This window comes from Aphis gossypii, chromosome 2 (assembly GCF_020184175.1).
Source record: "Aphis gossypii isolate Hap1 chromosome 2, ASM2018417v2, whole genome shotgun sequence".
NCBI classification, from domain to species: Eukaryota; Metazoa; Arthropoda; class Insecta; order Hemiptera; family Aphididae; genus Aphis; species Aphis gossypii.
Window position 1 is genome coordinate 68,409,367 of NC_065531.1, and position 23,764 is coordinate 68,433,130.

At 25.4% G+C, this 23,764-nt stretch overlaps 1 protein-coding gene and 2 long non-coding RNA genes across 3 annotated transcripts in view; 1 reads left to right on the forward strand and 2 right to left on the reverse strand.

Annotated features, from left to right (window-relative positions):
• LOC126550060 (uncharacterized) overlaps positions 1 to 5,884 on the reverse strand; it is a 39,129-nt gene extending 33,245 nt beyond the window's left edge. Inside the window, exon 1 of the long non-coding RNA XR_007604079.1 lies at positions 5,781 to 5,884. This is a non-coding gene — a long non-coding RNA (uncharacterized LOC126550060). The remainder of the gene's footprint in view (positions 1 to 5,780) is intronic.
• Positions 5,885 to 6,205: 321 nt separating this feature from the next.
• On the forward strand, positions 6,206 to 20,510 carry LOC114126062 (uncharacterized). Its single transcript, XR_007604503.1, has 4 exons — positions 6,206 to 6,555; positions 15,867 to 16,145; positions 16,886 to 16,984; positions 19,839 to 20,510. It is a non-coding gene; the product is annotated as an uncharacterized LOC114126062 (long non-coding RNA).
• Positions 20,511 to 21,774: 1,264 nt separating this feature from the next.
• Positions 21,775 to 23,719, reverse strand: LOC114126056 (probable 39S ribosomal protein L24, mitochondrial). The gene is given in 6 exon segments (XM_027989929.2): positions 21,775 to 22,059; positions 22,705 to 22,841; positions 22,935 to 23,079; positions 23,082 to 23,136; positions 23,210 to 23,395; positions 23,455 to 23,719. Coding segments are annotated over 6 exon segments (762 nt in total). The 5' UTR covers positions 23,557 to 23,719; the 3' UTR covers positions 21,775 to 21,922.
• Between the last annotated feature and the right edge of the window lie 45 nt (positions 23,720 to 23,764).

Genomic DNA, 23,764 nt, shown 5'->3' on the forward strand with positions numbered 1-23,764 from the left:
AAAAAAAAACTGTTCCAACTTAAAAATTACTGCTACAAAGTCTCTTACAAAGTGCAGTCCCATAAAGAACGCCAATTTTAAAACAATCACAAATTTTCAGTTTTAAACAGTTTTACTGATATACTTATTTTATCATTTTCAGATGAAAGAATCAGTCACATTATTTTCACGCAATATATTTATTGTTTGTTATGTCACATTTTTTTTTTATTATCGTTGGCAAATCTATCAGTGTGAATATTGTTTATTAGTTTATGATCTTATTATTTAAACTAGAATTTAATGATTTTATATTAATTTAAGTTTACTAATAATACAATTTAAATTAATAAAATAATTGCTCGTGTTAAATTCCCCAAAAATAATACCATCGCTTGATCACTTACAATATTAATTATTAATTGGTAGCTATTGAAAACTTATTTATTTTCGTTCGAGAACGAAAAATAATTCTGGTACCTAGCTACCTAATTGTTACATTTTCATTCATTCTATAAAATAACTAATTATGGATAGGTTTTAGTTTTTATTCCGGTAAATATTCCAATAAAACCGATTAACAACAAAATCGGACATAACCGATTTGAAGTCATAATATATCATATTGTTTATATTTAAACACAAATTTGTATGCTACGTAGTTATAAAGTTAAAAAACCCAACTTTTTGTTGAAACTTGTTGCCCTTGAACAAATTATGCACATTGCACTCAACTATAAAAATCTAAATTTCTAAACTATAAGTAAAAAATTCAAAGAATTTAAACTTTTTAAATTACTGAGATATAGAAACTATAAGACGCTTGATTTATGAAACACATTAAATATACAACTCATCGTGGTACTTTATTATAAAATTTTATACGTTATAAAATATAACGTCTGATGTCTTAATCAAATTAATCTCAAACAAAATGCAATATATTAATTATTAGTAGGTATAGCATTAAATTTTAAATATCGGATTTTTATAGTATAATATAATAATATTGTATTATTAAACTCGTACATTTTTGTTAGTTACAGAAATTATTTCTAACTAACATTAATTATTTTAGTGACCAAAGTACGTAAATAGTAACTTCATCCGATGAATTGATGGACATAGCGACATAAAATAACATATTATAATATGTATCTAGTATACATGGCATTAACTATAATAAGGTGTATTTTGTATGAATTGTAGAAACCTAAAACCTTAAAAAAATTTTGAAAAAAATATATATACATTAAATAACAACTATCGGAAACAGCAAATAAATATTTTCTTTGTACTGGTTTTATTCAACGCATACGATATATTGTTACAATTTGGTATTATTACATTGGAGGCGTGACATATTATTGTTTCAGGTGTTGTCACAAAGGTTGTAAGGATATTTCAAAGGTAACCAATCAGAACGTTGTTTTCTATTTCTAACCTAATGCTATTTCTTTACTCTATCAGCAAACGATCAGTCGCACTCTATTGCATACAGTATAACTATGCCACCACACATGATAATATTATGTCAGCCTTTCATTGTCGTCTGTATCGATCGGATCCGGAAGTCGTTACTTTGTCAGCATTTCTTTTAAACTTTTTTCAAACAATAAAATCGTGGAATTCTGAATCATGCTCAATCCATATTGTCAGATCTTCTCAGAAGGAAAATCGTATTAAAACACTCGAATTATTGAGGCGAGGTAAGAAACCTTTTGTTCTTAAATTATTATATAGAATACTATTTTTAATGTACTTCATACTACTTAATAGTTTTTTTAATAGGTAAAGCTACGGTACGTACTACGTCTTTCTAAAATAGTTCATCATGCACCCAACATTCTATTAGTGAGAGTTGTAATAATAATTGCTAATTACTATATTTTGTATGGCACAAAAAAATTCAGTACTTTAAGAATTCAATTTAGGTTGAATTTATACTTAAGTATTACGTAACCTTAATTATTTTGTTATACATACCTATATATTTATGTTTTCAATAGGAATCCATTAAGGGTAATGTTTTATCTTTTTTTTTTAACAAGCATTTTAACTTTATCATAACAATTTTGTCACAATTATAAATATTTAGTTGTTTTTTTCAAGTGATTGTTAAAAGTTAATTAAATCAATTTAATATCATATTTAAATACTTAAAATATTTACATATAAATAATAATTAAGAATTTGATTGTTCAAAACTTTATTTTGAATGTTTACATTTTTCTGAGATTTCTAATATTTAGTCAGAACAAAATCAAATATAATATTTTTAAATATAGCTATGTGATATTACACTATGTATAATTTAAATAATATTCTATATTTTCTGTTTTATTGAAATAATTTAAGATTAAAATAAAAAATAAACCAAATAAGGTGCAAATAAAAACACAAGTTTTAAGTTGTAACTAAATACAACCTTGGTCTAATAATTTGAATCAATAATACAAATAATTTCTTAACTATAAAAATAAACAAACATAATATGAATGTTATTTACACTTGATAGACTTTAGTTTAGTAGGTACCTATTTATTATATTGCTTTTTCAATAAATCAATATGTTGATCAATTTCAAAAGAAGTGTATTTTTACTTTATTATTATTAATTTTTTTTTTTTTTTTTAATATCCATGTACACAATACATTATTACCTGACGGTCTCCTTGGGATCAAAACGAGGTCACACACACCTTAGGCAGTTTCCGAAATTCTAGTACTGCGTTCGCCCCTTAGGGTGTCCATAGGGAAATCATTAACTATCACTGGTATTCTAGGTTGATAAGGTACTATGCGTCTTGTTCCCAAGACAAGACTGCTAAGCATTGGGTATTTAATATGAAAATTACTAGTATAAATTATTATTTTATTAATACCGTTGTGTCCCACAATATACGAATTATTTTAATCATTCAGCAACTACATAATTTGCATCATTTATTATATTATACAACCGCAATTAATAACTAAATGTACAAAATAGAATAGTTGTAAAATAAAAGGCAATAAAATTGTCTTATAAACTAGTAGCTACTTACATAAACTCGTTTGATAATAATTATTATAAAATTACCTATGTCTAGAAGATAATATACACAAAAAATCGATTATATTTCATCTAGCTAGATAAATAATACAGTATAACGTATAATATGTAATAAAAATTATGTATTCAAAATGTTTTTAGCAAGATAACCTAAATTCAAAAAATACACACAATCGTGGTATTCATTAAATTAAAAACTGTCAGTAAAATAATGCCTAATTTATTATATTATGTTTTTAGATCATTTCGTTTATTTTAAACATTCCTACAGACATAGAACAATCCAAAAACAAATCTAAAATATCTACAGTTGCCAATTGGTGATTTGATTTAATTAAATAATTCTATTTGTAATACAAAAGCGAATAAATATAAATTTTGTGTCTGAAACATAAATAAATTTATGAAAATGCATATTATTTTTATAAACAATATTATTACTTTCATAAATTTTTTCTATTTTATATGAGATTTAAAGAAATCCAAATAAATGGCATGTGAATAGGCTCTCTGCAACTTAATGTGAAGTTATTACATAAAAAATTTTATTCATCAGGAAATTTTCAATTTATTTATGTGTTCATAAAAATGTATTAAATTATTCTAAAACTCGAGAAGATAAACATATATTATTTCGGTACTTACGAATAAAATATACTCCTAAGTCCTAACGACCTAACATAATATGATTTATTCATTATAAATTTTAAAGTACAAACTAGGCAGGTACTTTTACACATAGATACTTAATATTATAATAGTTCACAAAACAACTATGTAATAAAGTTGTTATTTAATGATAAATAATTTTTTTTAATTAAACTCTTTTGCTTATTAAACCAAAAAATATACTAAACATTAGGTAGCTGGTAGGTAAATGGTATCAAATAATAAGTCAACGCATATTCGTTTATAATTTGTACAAAGAACAACAATAATGTAATACGATTATATAATATTATAATTATGATTACACGTGCTACTATATTGTAGGATTTATATTCGAAACCTTTTTGACTTTTATTTTTCTTTTGTGGGGAAAAAAATAATAAAAATAAAACAAAACAAAAAAGCAATTGTAAATATCTATCTCAATTCATAACATTGAAAAAGGTTGACAAGTGGGGCAACACGAACGTTTTCAGCTGCTATACCCTTTTTTCCCATTCTCTCTCTCTCTCTCTCTCTCTTTCTCACCCTCTCTTTACTTTTGCGTCTATTCTTGCTGGCAGTTTTTTAAACAAATTATAATTTGTAAAATACGTGCTACTGAAAATGAATACGAATGGCACACTGCTGCAAAGAGGACGCGGGACGACTGGCGGCGGCGTATGCGGTTTCAGTTCACGGTACGCGTACAAATGTGTCCGTTTAATTAACAACAGTTAGGCGTAAAAAGTTTCGATGGTGCAAAAAATCACGTCGTTAAAGAATGATATAAACAAAACTGTCAGCTAGTGTCAAGTGCAATAAAGACCTTACACATCTCATTCTATATAAAGTCAAAAGGTTAACTGTTGATCGTTTATTACGAGAAAAAAAACACTAATAATAATAATAACAACAACGAGAATATGGCAAAACAATGACTATAGAAAGCAAGAAGATTAAACATTGTATCAACCTTTTGTGCGCAAATAAATTGTATTGTTTAAGCGACCGAAAGACTAAAGAATAATACGATAAATTATTATATAAATCAAGACCGCGTGTGCTGAAAAATATTTAAGATAAAAATACTAAGACACGGCTGGGAGAAAAATGCATGTATACGCGCATGAAAGTAAAAAAATAATAAGACGTATTGTATATTCGTATTTTCTCGGCAAATAATATAATCAAAAGTAGAGTAGTTTTTTCGATTTTCTGAAAAAGCATTAAGCAAACTGAAATTTTTTAGACATCACAACTTGTTAAAGAGTTTATTAATCCCTTTATTATTTTATTTCGTCATCATAGTTCAGAAATTCTAGACAAAATAATATTCATGTTTATCGTTGATGGCAACAATATCCTGTTAAAATTTGATGTTAATTTTTGACATAATAATATATTATATCCAATACGAGGTCTGTTCAATAAGCACTGAGACAAACATTATTAAGAGAAGGCGGGGCAGAACCGTACAGCTAACTTCTAAGTACTGTACTTATAAAATTTTAAGAATTTGAAATTAGATTGCATAAATAAATTACAAATATTGTTAGCTTCAATAATATTTAAGAATTTAAAAAAAAAAATTAACATCAACATGAAAAAAATTCAAAATTTGAAAGTACTTAAAAATACGATTTTCCCCCATAGGTGGGGTAAAACCGTATTAATCTTAGAACAAGACCGTATAATAGTTTTATGATCTAAAATAGTAAAAATATAATCGATGATACACAATATCACTACTAAGAAATGTTTAATAACAAAAATTATTGTCAATAAATTCATCTTTTATAAAATAATTATGACTTTCATTTACCTATTATATTCAAGTATCATGGGCGTTCGCACGTAGCGGGGAGGAGGTACACGAAGTAGAGATTTATTGTAGGTACTGTTAAAAGTGATTTTTATGTTTAACTGATATTTAGTTTTAATAAATATTTCTATTTTTGACTCATTATCATTAAAGACAGCTTGCATACTGACATACTTTTTTTCCCCACAGTAGATGACTTAAAATTAACAGTAATTAAGTAAAAAGTATAAGCGATATTCCTCCAAATTATATCATTAAACAATCTGTACTTACTTTTTCGTAGTTTGAAACAATTTTCACACTCACACCAAACAAAATAATGTATAAATATTTTTAATTATAATATGTGAAAAAAAAAGTTATTATAGGTACGTCATATTTTATGATTATAGGAATTTGAGCGGGAATTTATAAGAATTGAGGTTAATGTTGTTGTCGATAACAATAAATATACGGTCATGGATAAATAAACATTAATAAATTGTTTTCTATTTTAATTTTTAACTCAATGTTCAAAAAACCTTATCATACAGTTTTGCTTCTCGTACTACAGAACTATCCCGTTTTCCCCTATATGCACGATAATGCTTTAATTTATAAATAGATATAATATTCCCCACGTATTATTGAATATCATTTAAACAAAACTTGAAGTCAGTGTTTTATCTCAGTTAAATATTAAATACAGTTAAATCGAGTCTGTTTGACTCATATCGCGTTTGCGATAAGTGTGAAATTAATAAACAATGTGTAATGTGTATGCATCAATTTTTGTTTGAAGTTGGTAAAAATGCTACAGAAACGTACGCAATGATTAAACCTGCTCTTAGGAATGTTGCATTATGTCGTTCAAATAAATTCAAATGGTCTAATCTTCTCAAGGATGGTTGGAAATCATCTGAAAATTATTCACGTTCTAGAACACCATTAGCATCCGGAAACAATAATGTTACAAAAATTTGCGAACAAGTACGAAATTACTGCAGATTCACATTTCGTCGTCCCGGTGAAAAACAAAATTTTTCCCTCGGCTAAAAAACCTAAACAAGTGAGTTGAATGTCAAAGCAATTCTTATTAATTTTGTGATGTTGTCATATTGAAGGTATTGTTCATGAACCAGAAACCATTTTATATCATCCCAAGGAATGTATTTTAATGGAGATATTCGTATCTTTAAAAAATATGTTATTTATTTTTATTAAAAAAAAAATCCCTTACTTTTTGAATAGATCACATACTCTAAAATTCTAAAATCTTTAAAATATAGTGCATTAATAAAAATACTAAATGGAGAGTTTTATATTATTCGGTTTTTAATATTTTTTATGCCAAGGGTTATAAAAATTATCGATACATATTAATGTTAAAACTGGAAAACAGGAAAGCCAGAAGACTAAATTAAATTTATTAATATACCAATCAACAACTGAAATGATTTAACATTTTTTGAGAAGTTGTGTGCTAAATAATAAAAAGTGAGTTTACTATAATATATGACTGTAGTTATACTCAAAACTGTATATTTTTTTTTTTCATTAGTTATTTGATATTTCTATAGTAAATAATATTATTAAGTAAAATATATGTAGAGATGGTATGAAGAATAAAAATTGTGGGGTATAAGTGACAATTTATGATTGTCTATAATTATTATAAAAATAATATATGTATAAATATTATACATCACATCCGTTGACGATTCATCGGGCTTTCGTATGCATAACCCTGGGATTCACGTATATAAATTTATCATCGATTCGTATAATACACTTAGGATATATGAGGTCCGTCAATCATAAACAGTCTGCCATTGCAAGTACCGCTATGCTCGTTTTTAGTACCTCATTCCAATAAAAATAAACTCAAATTGATTTTTCCAAATGGTTTCTGCACATTTTAGTTGCACAATATGAACAATATGACATAAGTTGTTCACGCGTAAAATATTATATTGTTTAAGAATAAAAGGGAGAGGGAAAATTCAGCATATCTTATCACATATATCTGCTGATTGTAATTCATAGAATTCTATGCGGAGAATCTTCACTATGATTATTTTAAATTTGAAACGGTTTATTAAAGAATATTATTATTGATTTTATAATAATTAAATTTATGTTATAAAATCAAAATATAAGTCAATATGTAGTTACTATTAAAAAAACTACTTCTGTCATAAGTTGTATGAAAATTCAATTTAAATATATAAATTTAACTATTTATCTATTTAATCAATAAATTATACATTTTCTTGTACAAATCTCAAAACAATAATTCTTATCATCTTAAGTCTAAATATTATTATTATATTTCATTCAATACACAATAATAAATAAATAATATGATATACTGTTGCATGATATTTAAGTTTTAAATATTTACAGAATACAACAAATATTTTTAAACTGTTCACCATTTTCTCAAGTGCTTTTCATCTGATAATAATTTAAAAATTAATAGATATTTTTTCTTTTATATATAAAGATATATTGTCACAAAAAAATAATTTTATCTTCCGGTTATCTAAATTTTGATTTTAAATCTATTACTATTTGTTTTATTTAAGTTATTACAAATAAACTATATAAAATATATTATTATTTATTTATGATTTCTTTTTTTAAAAGGTTTTTGTTAGAATAGTTTATCGTTAAAACTAATGTACAGCATTATTGTTGTATTGCATTATTGTTCTCTATTGTTAGATACTATATACAATGTATTGATAATAATAAAATGAAAAATATGGATTTGTTATTTAGTTTTAACATTACAACAGTATATATACAATATTATGTTATATTGTTTTAATGAAGAAAATAAATACACTCCGATTTTTTCTCGATGTTATAATTTTCCACGTATCAAACTAAAATATTAATACACATTTTTATTTTAAGCCTCAAAATAATTAATATAAATCATTCATAATTTCAATACACTGTTAGTGTTTTCCTGAAAATGTATCTGTATAATATTGTATTATTATACTTAAAAGTATCAATTCTGAAAACAACAAAGTATTCTTTAAAAACGTTTAAATAATACTCATAACACAAAAACATTTTCATACGAAAACTCTAACAGTAAGTAAAATTCCTGTATAAAAATGATCGATAATGAGTGTTTGATTTAATTGCTTTAAAGAATAAACGCCCAACAAACATTCATAACATTGAATAAAAATACTGATTAATAAACAGTGTTATCGATACATTCTATCTCAACAACCATGCTTACACTATTAAAATTTACAATATATAAACAGTTAAAAACTAACTGTGCCTGAAATTTGAAGAAAAAATTCTTAAACTAAATTCACGATAATACAATAACATTACGATATTTATATAAATATATAACGAAAAAAAATGTTGTTTTCAATCATAAACATCTACAGTTAATGCTCCTTAAAATAAATAATAAAAAAAGGTTTTCTTTTTATATGGCAATATTAACGAAATAAATAAAATAAAAAACCCGTTAAGCTGTAAAATATAAAAAAAATTATTAGAAAAGTGATTATAATAATTATTATAGTTTGCGCCGCGTGCCGTCAGTTTAATTCGTGCACATGTATAATATTATGTCAATGAAAATGTAGAAAACGATCAAAATAATAAATTATTATTTATCCCTTGTCATTATATCGAGACCATAAAGATTATTCAATGAAACAAATATTAATCTAAAATAATATTTACAAATATAATAAATAAATTAAGTTGTATAAACAGCCAAACGACGAAATATATAGTATTAATATAATATAAATCTTGCTTATTTCGTCGACAATAAATCTAATCCAATGCTAAGCACAATGGCATCATATTTTGATGGTACGGTTGATAAAGGTAGCACTTTCTCCGTAAAATATTTAAAGGTTAGGATGTTGGACTTTTTGTGATTAACCATCCAGACCTGGATTTCCCAGTTGAAGAAGTCGATACATTTTATAATGTATAATTTAATAATCCTCTTAACTATTTATAAGTTTACAATATTATTATTTATTCTTTAGTTATTAATATTGTTGAGGGATGTCTGTATAATGATACGGCCAGTACAATATATGGATAAGAAATACTAAAATATGATCATAGTCACACCAGTTCAATAAACCAGGCAATGCAAAGGTCCATCTCACATAGATACACAGGTTTTTTTTCCAGTAGACCCCTTCTGTATTTATATGCATTTTGTTACAACCCTCCCCGGTTTATCTTGGCATTCGGAAACTGTTACGATTTAAAAAAAAAAAAAACAATGGTCTTAAAACTTTATTTTTTCAATGAATATAGTTTTTGGGCAATTTTTTTTTTTTTTAACCAGAACAATTACCAAATTACAAGATGAACTTAGCCCGGTTATAATGGGACTTTTTTGGTCGTTGAATTATTTGATGATTGAATATACACAATTATATTATGAATTAGTTATTACAGTATACAAGTATTATATTAAAATAGAAATTAAAAAAACAGATCAAATTCAGCAATTCAGAGCTAAGATAAGTAGGAACTTGGAAGTAGGTAAGAGATTATACCTATAATAAAACTTCTCTTATTGGACCCCCACTAAACCACTAATAACGAAGACAGCCGGCGGGCACCTCTGCGAAAGTAAAGTTTTCACTTTAAAACATTTACTTACTAATGTTTTTGTTATTGAACAATTTTCAGAATAATCTGAATATTGTTTATATTAATTAATTAACTTAAGAACATAATAGAGAAATTTTTAACTAAAATACAATAATTGTTGATCTAATAAAATAATAATATGTGCACGATTTGTAGTTTTTATAAAGTACATTATTTTTTTAGTAAGTTGCCAACAACTACAACTAGCATGTACGATAGGGTTTCCATACATTCAATTTTATGCAGGGTTGTCCTTTTTTCAGCTTTGTGTCCAATTGTCCTGATGAATTTTTTTCAGGATTCTGTTATCTTGTTTTTTATATCGATAACAATTATTCAGTATTAATTTGTATTTCAATAAATTAGATATAAATAAAAGTTATAAGAAAAAGTTATATGTAAATTATATAAAGCAGTTTTTTTCAATCGAAAATGGTGTTTGTTCAAATATTAATTAGCATATAAAACAAAAAAAAATCATTTACTAACCGTACCATACAGTTCTTCAACTAACTTAAAGACTTTTATTAGTAATTCAACAAATGAAAGCAAACGTATTGTAGTGAGTTAGGTAGGATTTCGTTTTAATTTCTTTTTCGTCTATAGGTTGTACAACATTAATAGTAAAAAAAATTCAAAAAAAAATGTATATAGGCACAAAATGAGATTTTATAATAAATTATGAATGTAATAGCTCATTTTTCCATTCAACAATGTTAGTTAAACTAAAATCAATTAGATTTTCAAGACTTATTATGGACATGGTAACCATAAAAATTTGAAACTTGTAGGTACCAATTTTAATTCGGTATTTTAAAACACAAATAGAAATTTAAATTTAAATTTTCGTAATAGAATTAACGAATTTAAAAGGATAAACATCAAACATTTTAACAGATTATTAATGAATGCTTAAAAAATATAGGCATAATTATGAAAATTAACAAAAACTGATAATGATTAATAAATATTACTAAGAATATTTTAACGAAATTATTTTGCCCTGTTTTTTTATTTATTTATTTTTTTTAATATGGTCATCATTATGTTCAATATCCACTATATCAGTATACAAAAATACAAATATAGAAGGTGAACATTTTGAATTTTTGTTTTGACTTGTTACCTACTTTTTAGTTGTTACGATAAGTGATAACATATTTTTATGTATTCGCATCTTTCTTTTTTTTTTCTTCACTGATTATTTTTTTTTTGAATCGTTAAATTTTAATATAATAAATAAATTAAGTTGTATAAACAGCCAAACGACGAAATATATAGTATTAATATAATATAAATCTTGCTTATTTCGTCGACAATAAATCTAATCCAATGCTAAGCACAATGGCATCATATTTTGATGGTACGGTTGATAAAGGTAGCACTTTCTCCGTAAAATATTTAAAGGTTAGGATGTTGGACTTTTTGTGATTAACCATCCAGACCTGGATTTCCCAGTTGAAGAAGTCGATACATTTTATAATGTATAATTTAATAATCCTCTTAACTATTTATAAGTTTACAATATTATTATTTATTCTTTAGTTATTAATATTGTTGAGGGATGTCTGTATAATGATACGGCCAGTACAATATATGGATAAGAAATACTAAAATATGATCATAGTCACACCAGTTCAATAAACCAGGCAATGCAAAGGTCCATCTCACATAGATACACAGGTTTTTTTTCCAGTAGACCCCTTCTGTATTTATATGCATTTTGTTACAACCCTCCCCGGTTTATCTTGGCATTCGGAAACTGTTACGATTTAAAAAAAAAAAAAACAATGGTCTTAAAACTTTATTTTTTCAATGAAATATAGTTTTTGGGCAATTTTTTTTTTTTTTAACCAGAACAATTACCAAATTACAAGATGAACTTAGCCCGGTTATAATGGGACTTTTTTGGTCGTTGAATTATTTGATGATTGAATATACACAATTATATTATGAATTAGTTATTACAGTATACAAGTATTATATTAAAATAGAAATTAAAAAAACAGATCAAATTCAGCAATTCAGAGCTAAGATAAGTAGGAACTTGGAAGTAGGTAAGAGATTATACCTATAATAAAACTTCTCTTATTGGACCCCCACTAAACCACTAATAACGAAGACAGCCGGCGGGCACCTCTGCGAAAGTAAAGTTTTCACTTTAAAACATTTACTTACTAATGTTTTTGTTATTGAACAATTTTCAGAATAATCTGAATATTGTTTATATTAATTAATTAACTTAAGAACATAATAGAGAAATTTTTAACTAAAATACAATAATTGTTGATCTAATAAAATAATAATATGTGCACGATTTGTAGTTTTTATAAAGTACATTATTTTTTTAGTAAGTTGCCAACAACTACAACTAGCATGTACGATAGGGTTTCCATACATTCAATTTTATGCAGGGTTGTCCTTTTTTCAGCTTTGTGTCCAATTGTCCTGATGAATTTTTTTCAGGATTCTGTTATCTTGTTTTTTATATCGATAACAATTATTCAGTATTAATTTGTATTTCAATAAATTAGATATAAATAAAAGTTATAAGAAAAAGTTATATGTAAATTATATAAAGCAGTTTTTTTCAATCGAAAATGGTGTTTGTTCAAATATTAATTAGCATATAAAACAAAAAAAAATCATTTACTAACCGTACCATACAGTTCTTCAACTAACTTAAAGACTTTTATTAGTAATTCAACAAATGAAAGCAAACGTATTGTAGTGAGTTAGGTAGGATTTCGTTTTAATTTCTTTTTCGTCTATAGGTTGTACAACATTAATAGTAAAAAAAATTCAAAAAAAAATGTATATAGGCACAAAATGAGATTTTATAATAAATTATGAATGTAATAGCTCATTTTTCCATTCAACAAATGTTAGTTAAACTAAAATCAATTAGATTTTCAAGACTTATTATGGACATGGTAACCATAAAAATTTGAAACTTGTAGGTACCAATTTTAATTCGGTATTTTAAAACACAAATAGAAATTTAAATTTAAATTTTCGTAATAGAATTAACGAATTTAAAAGGATAAACATCAAACATTTTAACAGATTATTAATGAATGCTTAAAAAATATAGGCATAATTATGAAAATTAACAAAAACTGATAATGATTAATAAATATTACTAAGAATATTTTAACGAAATTATTTTGCCCTGTTTTTTTATTTATTTTTTTTTTTAATATGGTCATCATTATGTTCAATATCCACTATATCAGTATACAAAAATACAAATATAGAAGGTGAACATTTTGAATTTTTGTTTTGACTTGTTACCTACTTTTTAGTGTTACGATAAGTGATAACATATTTTTATGTATTCGCATCTTTCTTTTTTTTTTCTTCACTGATTATTTTTTTTTTGAATCGTTAAATTTTTTTGTTAGATACGTTTTTAATTTTAATACTTACAATTTTTGTCTTAAATTTAAGAATGGACAATTCCAACAAAAAAAAATACATGAAAATAGAAATACTGAAAGAAAAAAATGCTAAGTAGCCTTCGCTTTACCTATACATTTACGCTTACATTATAAATCACTTGGGTTAAAAAATACTTTAGGTAAAAACGTATTACAACGTTTATTGTTATAGTGAATATCAAAAAATACAATCTGAAGTCTGATCAAAATTTATTCTAAAGAATAATAAATATATTAGGAACTAAATATTAATTATTTAGTAATACTTGCTAATGTATTATTATATTAAAATTTAAAATTAATTAATGATTTTCTAAAATTAATTTTGTTATTAGGTTGATTTACGAGCTAAACAAACGGTATTTTCCATGTGCGAGCCTATCTCAAAATGTTTTAATATGCTAAAAATAGCCTTTCTACTCCTAGCAAAGGACTAAGTATTACCTATCAAAAACTATGCGAATAAAACAAACGTTTATTATTTAGAAAACGGCCAAAATGTTACTTTTTATCTAGTAAAACCTGATATGACAAAATTGACCAAACAATCAGTTAAAGTAGGTATCTAAATATCTCATGAAGAGAAAGTGATGAACCTATCCATTTTCAAAAACATATAAATTATTTCAATCTCCAAATTTTGATACTGCAATAAAGCCAAGTTATAAATATTAAAATTCCAACATGGGTACGATTAGATATTTAATTATTTCTAAAAACTATTTGAACTTTCATCCATGAATGCGTTATTTATAATTTTTTTTTTTTTAAAAACAACTATTAAAATCATAATTAGTAGGTAAGTTAGTAAATAGAAATTACAATTCTGCGTAGGTAGTGGAACATATTATCGAAAATGTATATTTATACTATATTAAAATAAAATCACAATACTATTGAATACAAAAATCAATGTAAGGAACACATATAACAAATAATATTTAAAGATACAATTTTTTTTATAAAAAAATATCAATCATTTTAAATTATTTATTTGATTTTATAAAGAATATAATAAATAAGCCGTTTTATATTCCCCCCCCTTCCCCAAGAGAATTTTTAAGCCTAACTCTATTGGTAGTGATACAGAATTTCGATATCTGAACTATATTGGGACTTATTTTACAGTTAAAGTAATACATTTTTATCAAAAATAATAAATAAATATTGATTGTTTTTGGACCTTTAATACCTATGTAATTAAGCAAAAACTATTATCTTAAAAAAAAATAATATGATAATATATAATATTGGTTGATATTATAATAGTATAGCTTTTTGTAAATTATCTATTTTTTATTTTGTGAATATGTTAATCACCTTCAGTTTTTTAATTATATATTAAAATATATCTTAATGCATAATTTATATCCCCTATCTTACTCTATACCATGGAAACCAATTAATTCAATACGAAATATCTTTTTGCTATTTATGTAGGTACTATAAATAATTATAAATATATTCAACGTGGTATATCATCTTATATTATAATTCTCAGCAAATAACAGTCTGCAATAATTACATTCTAACGTACGTAAATTTATCATTTTACTCATTTTAGTGATATCAATATTTGAACTCATAAATACATTTATATTTCAGAATTTGATTGGAAAATACATATAAATAACATTAATAATAAATTATTGGTTGTATATTTTTATTTGAGTCTCATAAATCACGCATCCACAGAAACGTACCTACCAGTCAGGGTTGGCGTTGACATGTTTGGAGATTGTGCTTTTTCTTACGCCTCTCATACCTGTTGTACTGAAAAGGTATTATATATAAATCCAAGGAGGTCGACATGTACATGGTTTGTGTCGTATTCCTGAAAAAAAATATTAGATATAATATGCTAATTATCAAATAATTTATCTCATTAAAAAAAATTTAGTTTGATAAAATAGTAGTCGATTGATGTGAAATAAAATTTTAGTTTACAAATTTATCGTTAATTCGACGGATGTTTAAGTTTTTACTCGTTTAAATTGTCGTTATAAAACACATATTATTATAATATTTTACGCACATTTTTATGTGACTGCACTTGAACAAATAAATTATCAATAAAATAACAGTTTATGAACGATTTCATAAGATTGTATATTATTATAATATTTTATTTTGTTAAAGAATTATTATTCTATACTTTATTTTCATATAACCCAAACTATAGCTATGATATGTTATAAAAATTAAAATTAACTATAAAGGAATTTATTTGATTTGTTTTTTCTTTGTCAATAAACATTTTTTTATTTATTTTTAGTTAGAAGGTATGCTCAAAAAGTTTCACGTGGCATGCATTTAATATCGGGAATCGATTGGTAGATGGTACTTCGAATAGAGGTCGCTTTACAACATTTTCTCAATAGTTTTCCTAAACGCGAGGAAAAACTAAACTGACAGCCGTCGGACGTTTTTGAAGGAATGTCTACAACAAGCGAGGATTTTACCAAGATCCACTCAAAATCGTATTAAGAATTTATTGCTCTGGTCAAAATTAAAATGCAAATAAAATCGATTTGTGCACAATAATAATATTGATGTAGGTACATATTATTATTATTAAAATTATTATTACTATTATTATATTTTATTAATAATAATAATATAATATTATAATACAACCCTGACGCATTTTGGTAACACGGCGATCTATATAGGCATTTTAGCTACTTCACGATCGTGTTTTCCGTTATCCCGTATCTTATATCAACGATTTTTTTAAAATAAATCAAAGTATCAAAATGTTTCAATATATTACCATTTAAGTCTTATCAAGTTATTTTATTAACATATTTTCTAGTTTAATAAAAATATTATTGTATAAACTGTAGAGTACTTAATCGTCTATTTAGTTCAAATTGATTTTATCATATCACTATTTTGATTTTAAAATGTTCAATTACATATTTTTTACTGTAGATATTTGATTTAATAATATATTTATTTTATATTATTAATTTTTTTTACAATATGTATTATATTATTTTATGAAAATCCGTAAAGTAAACTAATAGTTGTATGTAAAGCAAATACTAAAGATAATAATATTTAAAATTAAGTAATAAAGTATGTTTCTATTATATTGATATTATTTTATTTAAAAAACATACTTTATTACTTAAGATTAAATATTTTGTTATATAAAACAATTTTAAAATAAAATATAAAATAATAATGTTAATATTTATGTAATTCAAATTCTGGAAAATTGGGTGCTAAAGTTTATATTAAAAAGTTAGTAGCAAAATTTAAATTTAAATTATTATTACTAATTTTCAGATTATAAGTACTAAGAAATGAAGACGAGGATAATCTCCGAGTAGTCCCGACCATCGTGACAACGTAATAAAATTAAAATGTTCAAATAAAAATAATTAGGTATCTAAATTTATATGGAACTATCATAATAATAATGTTTTCGTATCTAAAATTTGTCTGAAAGATAATTCGCTAAATATAAAATTGTACTTATAACATAATAGCAAACTACACCGAAACTAGTACAACGATTTGATTCTTTTTTTTTTGTTTTTGTGCTTAAAAATTATTTAGCCAATATTTTAAATTCTTAAGCGATTTTTTATTATTGAATTTGTAATTGAGCCACTATATTTTAATAAAATAATATACATATTACATAGTTCATAATTTTCTATCCGCTACAGCGAACACGAAGTATTACCAACTTCAAACGAATTATGAACGTCTTATCAAAAGACAATAAATTATCCAATATTAAATTTTATAGAATTATCAATCAGCGTTAACAATGGCTTTAATGAGTTATCATCAAATAAATAAAAATAACCTAAAATCTAATTATTTACATAGAATATGAAATATTGTGATCGTAGATTACTGTAAGATTCACGTTTAGTATGATATCTATATTCTATATAGTAATATACAAGTAAAATAATTATTTTTTAATAATAACTGTATAATTTATAATGTGAGAGAAAACAAAATTATTGATTTTTAATAATTATAAATATTTTTTTACTCACGAGGGGCAATATGGAAAAATTCGTTGGTAATTAATAATTAAATAATATTTATTTTATATACATTATTAATTATAAATGTACACATTGTGTGACCCATTACCGGAGTAATAAAATATAAATACACATTGTACAAAACGTAGGTAGATAAAATGTGGCTCTGAACTCAATTACCAGTTGATTATTCTATCATTATCGGTCCAAAGGATTTTAGTGAGTGAGAGTAGGAGACTGATCATTACACCTCCCGGATTCGGACGCTACCTTGTCCATGACCCTTTTCGCATGAATAGAGCTGCGTCCAAGGGACGTAACATTATAAAGCGTTTGGAAATACAACCGATTATACCCATTTTTTTGACAAATTCTACCGTTATGATTTTTGTCCAGTAAAAACCTATTAACTAAACTGAGACTATCATCTGACTTGTAAAATAAATGTAAACTTTGACTAATTTTATGATTACCTATTTATTTAAAGATTATAATAACACATTTTTCTTGCCAATTTAATGCTAAAATTAATTACAGTTCGTGTTCAATGTTATAAACTATCTCTATCATTATTGCATAAATGTTAGATTTTTATCGTCACATAGATTATGATAGTACCTAACTACATTTGTAAAGTTGACGTACCTATTCTTTTATGAAGCGTAATACTAATTTTTTCCAATTACCTATACCTAGTCATAGTTTAAAAATTTAATTTTAATTTTTTTTTTTATTGTACTTACACAAATATAGTATAATATATTCATTATATTATGTATATGTAAAATTATGCATAAAAATTTAAATTTGATTTTTTTCATAACAGCGGTAATATTTACATTATTTTAGAACCGTGGTGAAGTAAACATTTATTTTTGCACGTCAAAAAAATATGTCCCGGTGAAATTTACATGACGTTATAAATCCGATCCTAAAATCAACTAAATATTTAAAAAATCTGATGAATTTATACACGCTCGTAATATAACAACCTAATAGCTACAAAACTACTCAGGATCTAGGCCATACTTTTTATCCCAGAAATATTCATATTGTATTCTGCAGCGTAAAAATTGTAATAATGATGAAATTAGAATTATTATTATGTAACTGTCATTATCTGAGTTTAAATTGGTAATAATTACCAATTTAAACAATTATTGTTTCACAAGTTAGTTGGTGTTAACTCTAGAATATTGAATTGAATCCACATATTTAATCATTAACCAAACTTCATTTTTTTCCTAGGTAAATATAATTATATGAAGTACAAACATCAAATACCTAATATTATATTAGAGGAAAGAATTCCGAGGTGTATGTAATAAGTAATAACAAAGAAAAAAATTCTCGTGCGTGATCATAGACATCGTATCATACGTGTCGAAAGGTTTCTTTGTTGACTGAAATCACGCGGCCTTTGAAGACAATATACTGCGTAAAATCCAACAGAGCGCTGACGGTAGCATCCTGAAAGTGATGAGTGTATAATAAAACCTGAGGGCGGAAATCTTGCCGTCAACATTATTATATTACATTATATTATATTATTATATTCAAAAGCCGACCGACCGGTCCCGAAATCGACCACTCAACTATATAATATATTTGTGCGTATGTGTGTATGTGTGTGTGTGTGTGTGTAAAAGTGTGTACTTGCTGCAGTGAAGTGGAGAAACCCACTCCAATTTTCAGCCGAAAGTATTTATTTTTTTTTTTTAATGACTTCCGGACTTTTGAAATAAAAACACATTTTTAGATAAAATAAAAATATAATAATATTACATAATTTTTTTCACCAAATGTCAACTGCACATACAACCACAGTGCACCTTTTGTCGTCGCATCCTCACCAATCCAGCAATTATTTAAAAGTGGCCTCTGCTTCAATTCTATTTTACAAAAAATAATAATATTTATGACTACTGCGAAATAAATAGGCTCACGTTTCAATTCCGGCGATTTCGAATTTTTTTTTTCAATTTACTGGACTGTTCTACTCAAAATATTCATCGTCGAACTACGTATATTTTTTAAAAATCATTTACAATATGTGTATCAACACGCCACAAGTATTTCTAAAATAACAAAATTATACTTTTGTGGTTCCTCAATATTTCAGCCTGTCGGCTTTCGATTTACGACACTAAAACAGCATGATACAAATATCGTAATTTATTAAACTGACAATACACTATATTATTTAGTTTAAATTAGAATCGTTTTTTTTTCAGGTACGAGAGAATAAGTACGCACGACTGTCTACTGTAATAGGCAATCGCGTAGGTAGCTACATCCGCGCATCAATCTTGTGTCTACTCACTGAAGAACATGAAAACTGTTTAAAACGGCGATTACGGTGAAATTTAGAAGAAAGAAAAAAAATTTTTTGTATGGGTACTATAAAGAATGAAAAACGAAAACGTTAAGCCATATAGACAAGACCACTTTCTTCTCAATCAATATATACAAGGTAATTCATAGAGCATTCTCGATCGCATCTTTTACACGCATAGTGAATTTATTTCAATTCTGATTTTTTTTAATTTTAAGTATACCTACTTAAAACCAAAATTCAAATTTTCAATTTCTTGAAATGTTTCGTACTACTTAAAAAGTATTTCACAGTGCCCCGTGGTATCACAAATTTATGTTTTTCAAATGAGAACCCCCGATTTTTCTATAAATTATTTGGTGGATACTGGATAATTCTTTTGGACATTTTGATCGGTAATAATCGAGAATTATTTTATATTATTGATGTTCTTGTACAAATTAAATAACAAAATACTTTTAAACAAATACTAAGACTACTATTCTGAAATCTGGATCCTATTAAGTATTATTAACACTGCATTTATGAATAAAATAGGTTGAGCTGCTCTTAAAATCGTTGAAATTAAACAAGTCATAAATAAAAATTTTATTTCAGTTAATCAGATGTATGTTAACATAAGAAATATAGTTTTATAATATTTATAAGAATATATTATAATTATTTTTATAATTTATTTTTTTTTTTTTATTATTATATTTTGTTTATTAACAAAATTTTCGTAAACATTCATTATGATAACCCCGAGACACCCCCTCCCCCCCAAACATACTTTATTCATATTAATACATTGCACAATGTATATTATACTCATACTTAAATATTGCACTTCTCAATAACTCAATAAGCTCACCTAACCTCCAGTAGCATATACAAGGGGGGACGTGGGGGTCAGATACCCCCCCCCCATTGGCATTATTATTTTTTGATTTTGTTTAGAATATTTAGTATGCACTATGAACTATAATGTAATATTTTGTTATATTATGGATTATGATCAATAGAGCTATTGAATTTTAACAATGTTGTCAAAACTGAATACCATTATAATTTTATTTTGGTTTATGTATAACAAAGTAATGTTTATTTGGTCAAAATGGTCGATGACGACTATGATTATTATAATTATATTTTATTATAATTTATAGTTCTTATTGTGTTTGATGTGAATTTTGAATCAATTAAAATTATATTTATTGTTTCTTCTTGTTTAATATTTTACTACTTAGGTAAAAAGTTTTGAGATTGAGAGGGTGTAGGATTTTCTAATTTCCCCCTCCTATTTAGCTATGTCATTTTCTATTTTTGATCCCCCCCCCTTTCAGAAATAATGTCTAGGCCACTGCTAACCTACTTTGTTCTTGTGTCCTATTCAAAGTTAGTTCATATAACAACTAAAACCAAACTCTTTTTTACATTCCTACTCTAATTCCTACAGTCATATTCATCTCATGCATAGAATGCTTAGATGAGCCAATTAAATTTTACTTTTATCTAATTATTTAATCCTATGTTTTAAAGGATGTCTATCGTTTTTCCCTTTTTTACTTTACTCAATTACATCATTAACTGTTTTGTTTTCTTATTGCTTATACATTACTTGTATACCCATGTTTATCTTTTAATTAAGAATAGCTAGTTAGTGTTTATTATAATAAATAAACAAGATAAATTTTTTGATTAAATAAAATAATACATATTTTACCAAAAACAATTTATATTCTCTAAAATTGGATTTACAAATTATACATGACTCTCTTTTGTGTAAAACAATGAATATACACCAAGTATTAAGATAATAATAAGATATTATTATTGGAAACATATTAGTCATATTTTATTTCATAACTTTATTTTATTTCAAAAAACAAATATATATATATTACATTAATTATAATTAGTAATCATCTATAAAAATGAATTTTAACACAAAATGCATCCATTTATTATAAAATATTTATATACTACATCAATTCTACACAATCAATACCAATAGGTTGGAGCTGGCACTCTATCTTCCTTGATATCCATTTCATCCATGATATCCATTTCAAATGTTTTCAATAAAGGTGAAAAAGTTATTTTTTTTATATCATCTGCTGAAGTGTCTTTTTCAGATTCTAAAAATAAAAGATAATAACATTAAAATAGTAATTTATGAAAAATGTTATACAAACAATTTATTGATATTAATGACTTTAATAATTAACAATAAATACATAATTATCTATGTTTAAAATCGGCTCTTCTACACATCTTCTAGCTGTACAGATTAAACTAATATTATATTATATTAATTCCAATGATTTAGATAGATAGTGGTAGTTTATGTACTTTTAAAATAAAGAAGTGAATTGGTAAAAATGTAAAAATGTAAGTAATTTGAATATGATGCGTTCATAATATCATATCTATATAGATATTTAAATTGTCAATAGGTACTATATTTATAAATCTTTAGCAGACTATAAAGTTTAATAATACAGTGCCGTAACTAAGGGGGGTCTAGGAGTCCGGACCCCCCTCTGACCTTTTTAAAAGTAGAAATATAACATAAATTATAGATAAAAATGACAGTGTTCAGTATCTAGATATTTAAAAAAATGTTGGACCCCCCCCCCCAAATTTTTTTTTAGTTACGGCCTCGTAATAATATATCTATAAAATAGTTAATTAGAATTAATGTTAATCTAATTTTAAATGTGCAGAATGTGCTAATTAATTTTGTCCATAAATTTAGAATAAAGTAACAGACAATTACAGACCTTTATAAGTATTTGGTGTTTTGTAATCATAAGTTTGCTTTGCTAATGATGGAATTGGAATTATTTTTCCACTTCTGGAAGACACTCGTACTTTTTCACCAGTCTCTGTAAATCTCCATTCAACCGTACAACCTTGCCTGAAAATAACAAAATAGATAAAAGGTAATTAAATATTTTAAATGGAACAAAACACCAATTAATTTGATTATTTAAGGGAAATATTTACTCACAAGTCTGATGGATCTACTAATGCAACCTCACTAGTGACTAATAGTGGATTTTCTTTCATTTGAACCATTGACAAGTGCCCTTTATAATGAGAAACTTCTTCTATTTCACAATTTAAACCATCAACAATTACCCAATTGCGTTCTTGATCACATGTCCAACAATTCCCTGTTTTCCCTTATCAGGTCCAACCAAAATCTCAACCTATAAATGAAACATATTACATAATTTGAATTTCTGTATTTATATGATTGAATGTAATTTTTGTAATACTAACCCTGTCTCCTTTGAAAAATGACCATTCTTTGATCGGTTCCAAAAACACTTTTGGCTTTAAATCAGCAAAATTGTTTTGACTTTGAAATGGCATCGTCCACGGCCTGTGTTCGGAAAAGTGATATTTTCTCTTTTTAACCGTTCTTGGCAAGTAACGGGGATTATGTTGTGGGGTTTTCCAAACAATCTACGCAAAATGTATTCATTTACGAAATTGCATACTTCTTTTCTTTCGTAGGTACTTACCTTTTCCATGCTACGCTTGATGTACGAATCCGGTAAATTCGCATACTTTTTTGTCAATTCTCCTACTTTCTTAAAGTCTCTCAGATAATCCGTAAGCCTCATCGTGTAATATTATTGTTGAACAATACGTCGTCCCAAGCCCGTAGCACGAATGCACAATTATCGGATTAACTTAAATCTACAATTATTAGTATGAATTGAAATGAACAAAAAAAATTGTTGTAAAAAAGTAATCTCGAAGACACACTTGAAGACTATAGCAAGATTCATTATCATAATAAACCTTATCAATATTTTTATCTATATATCG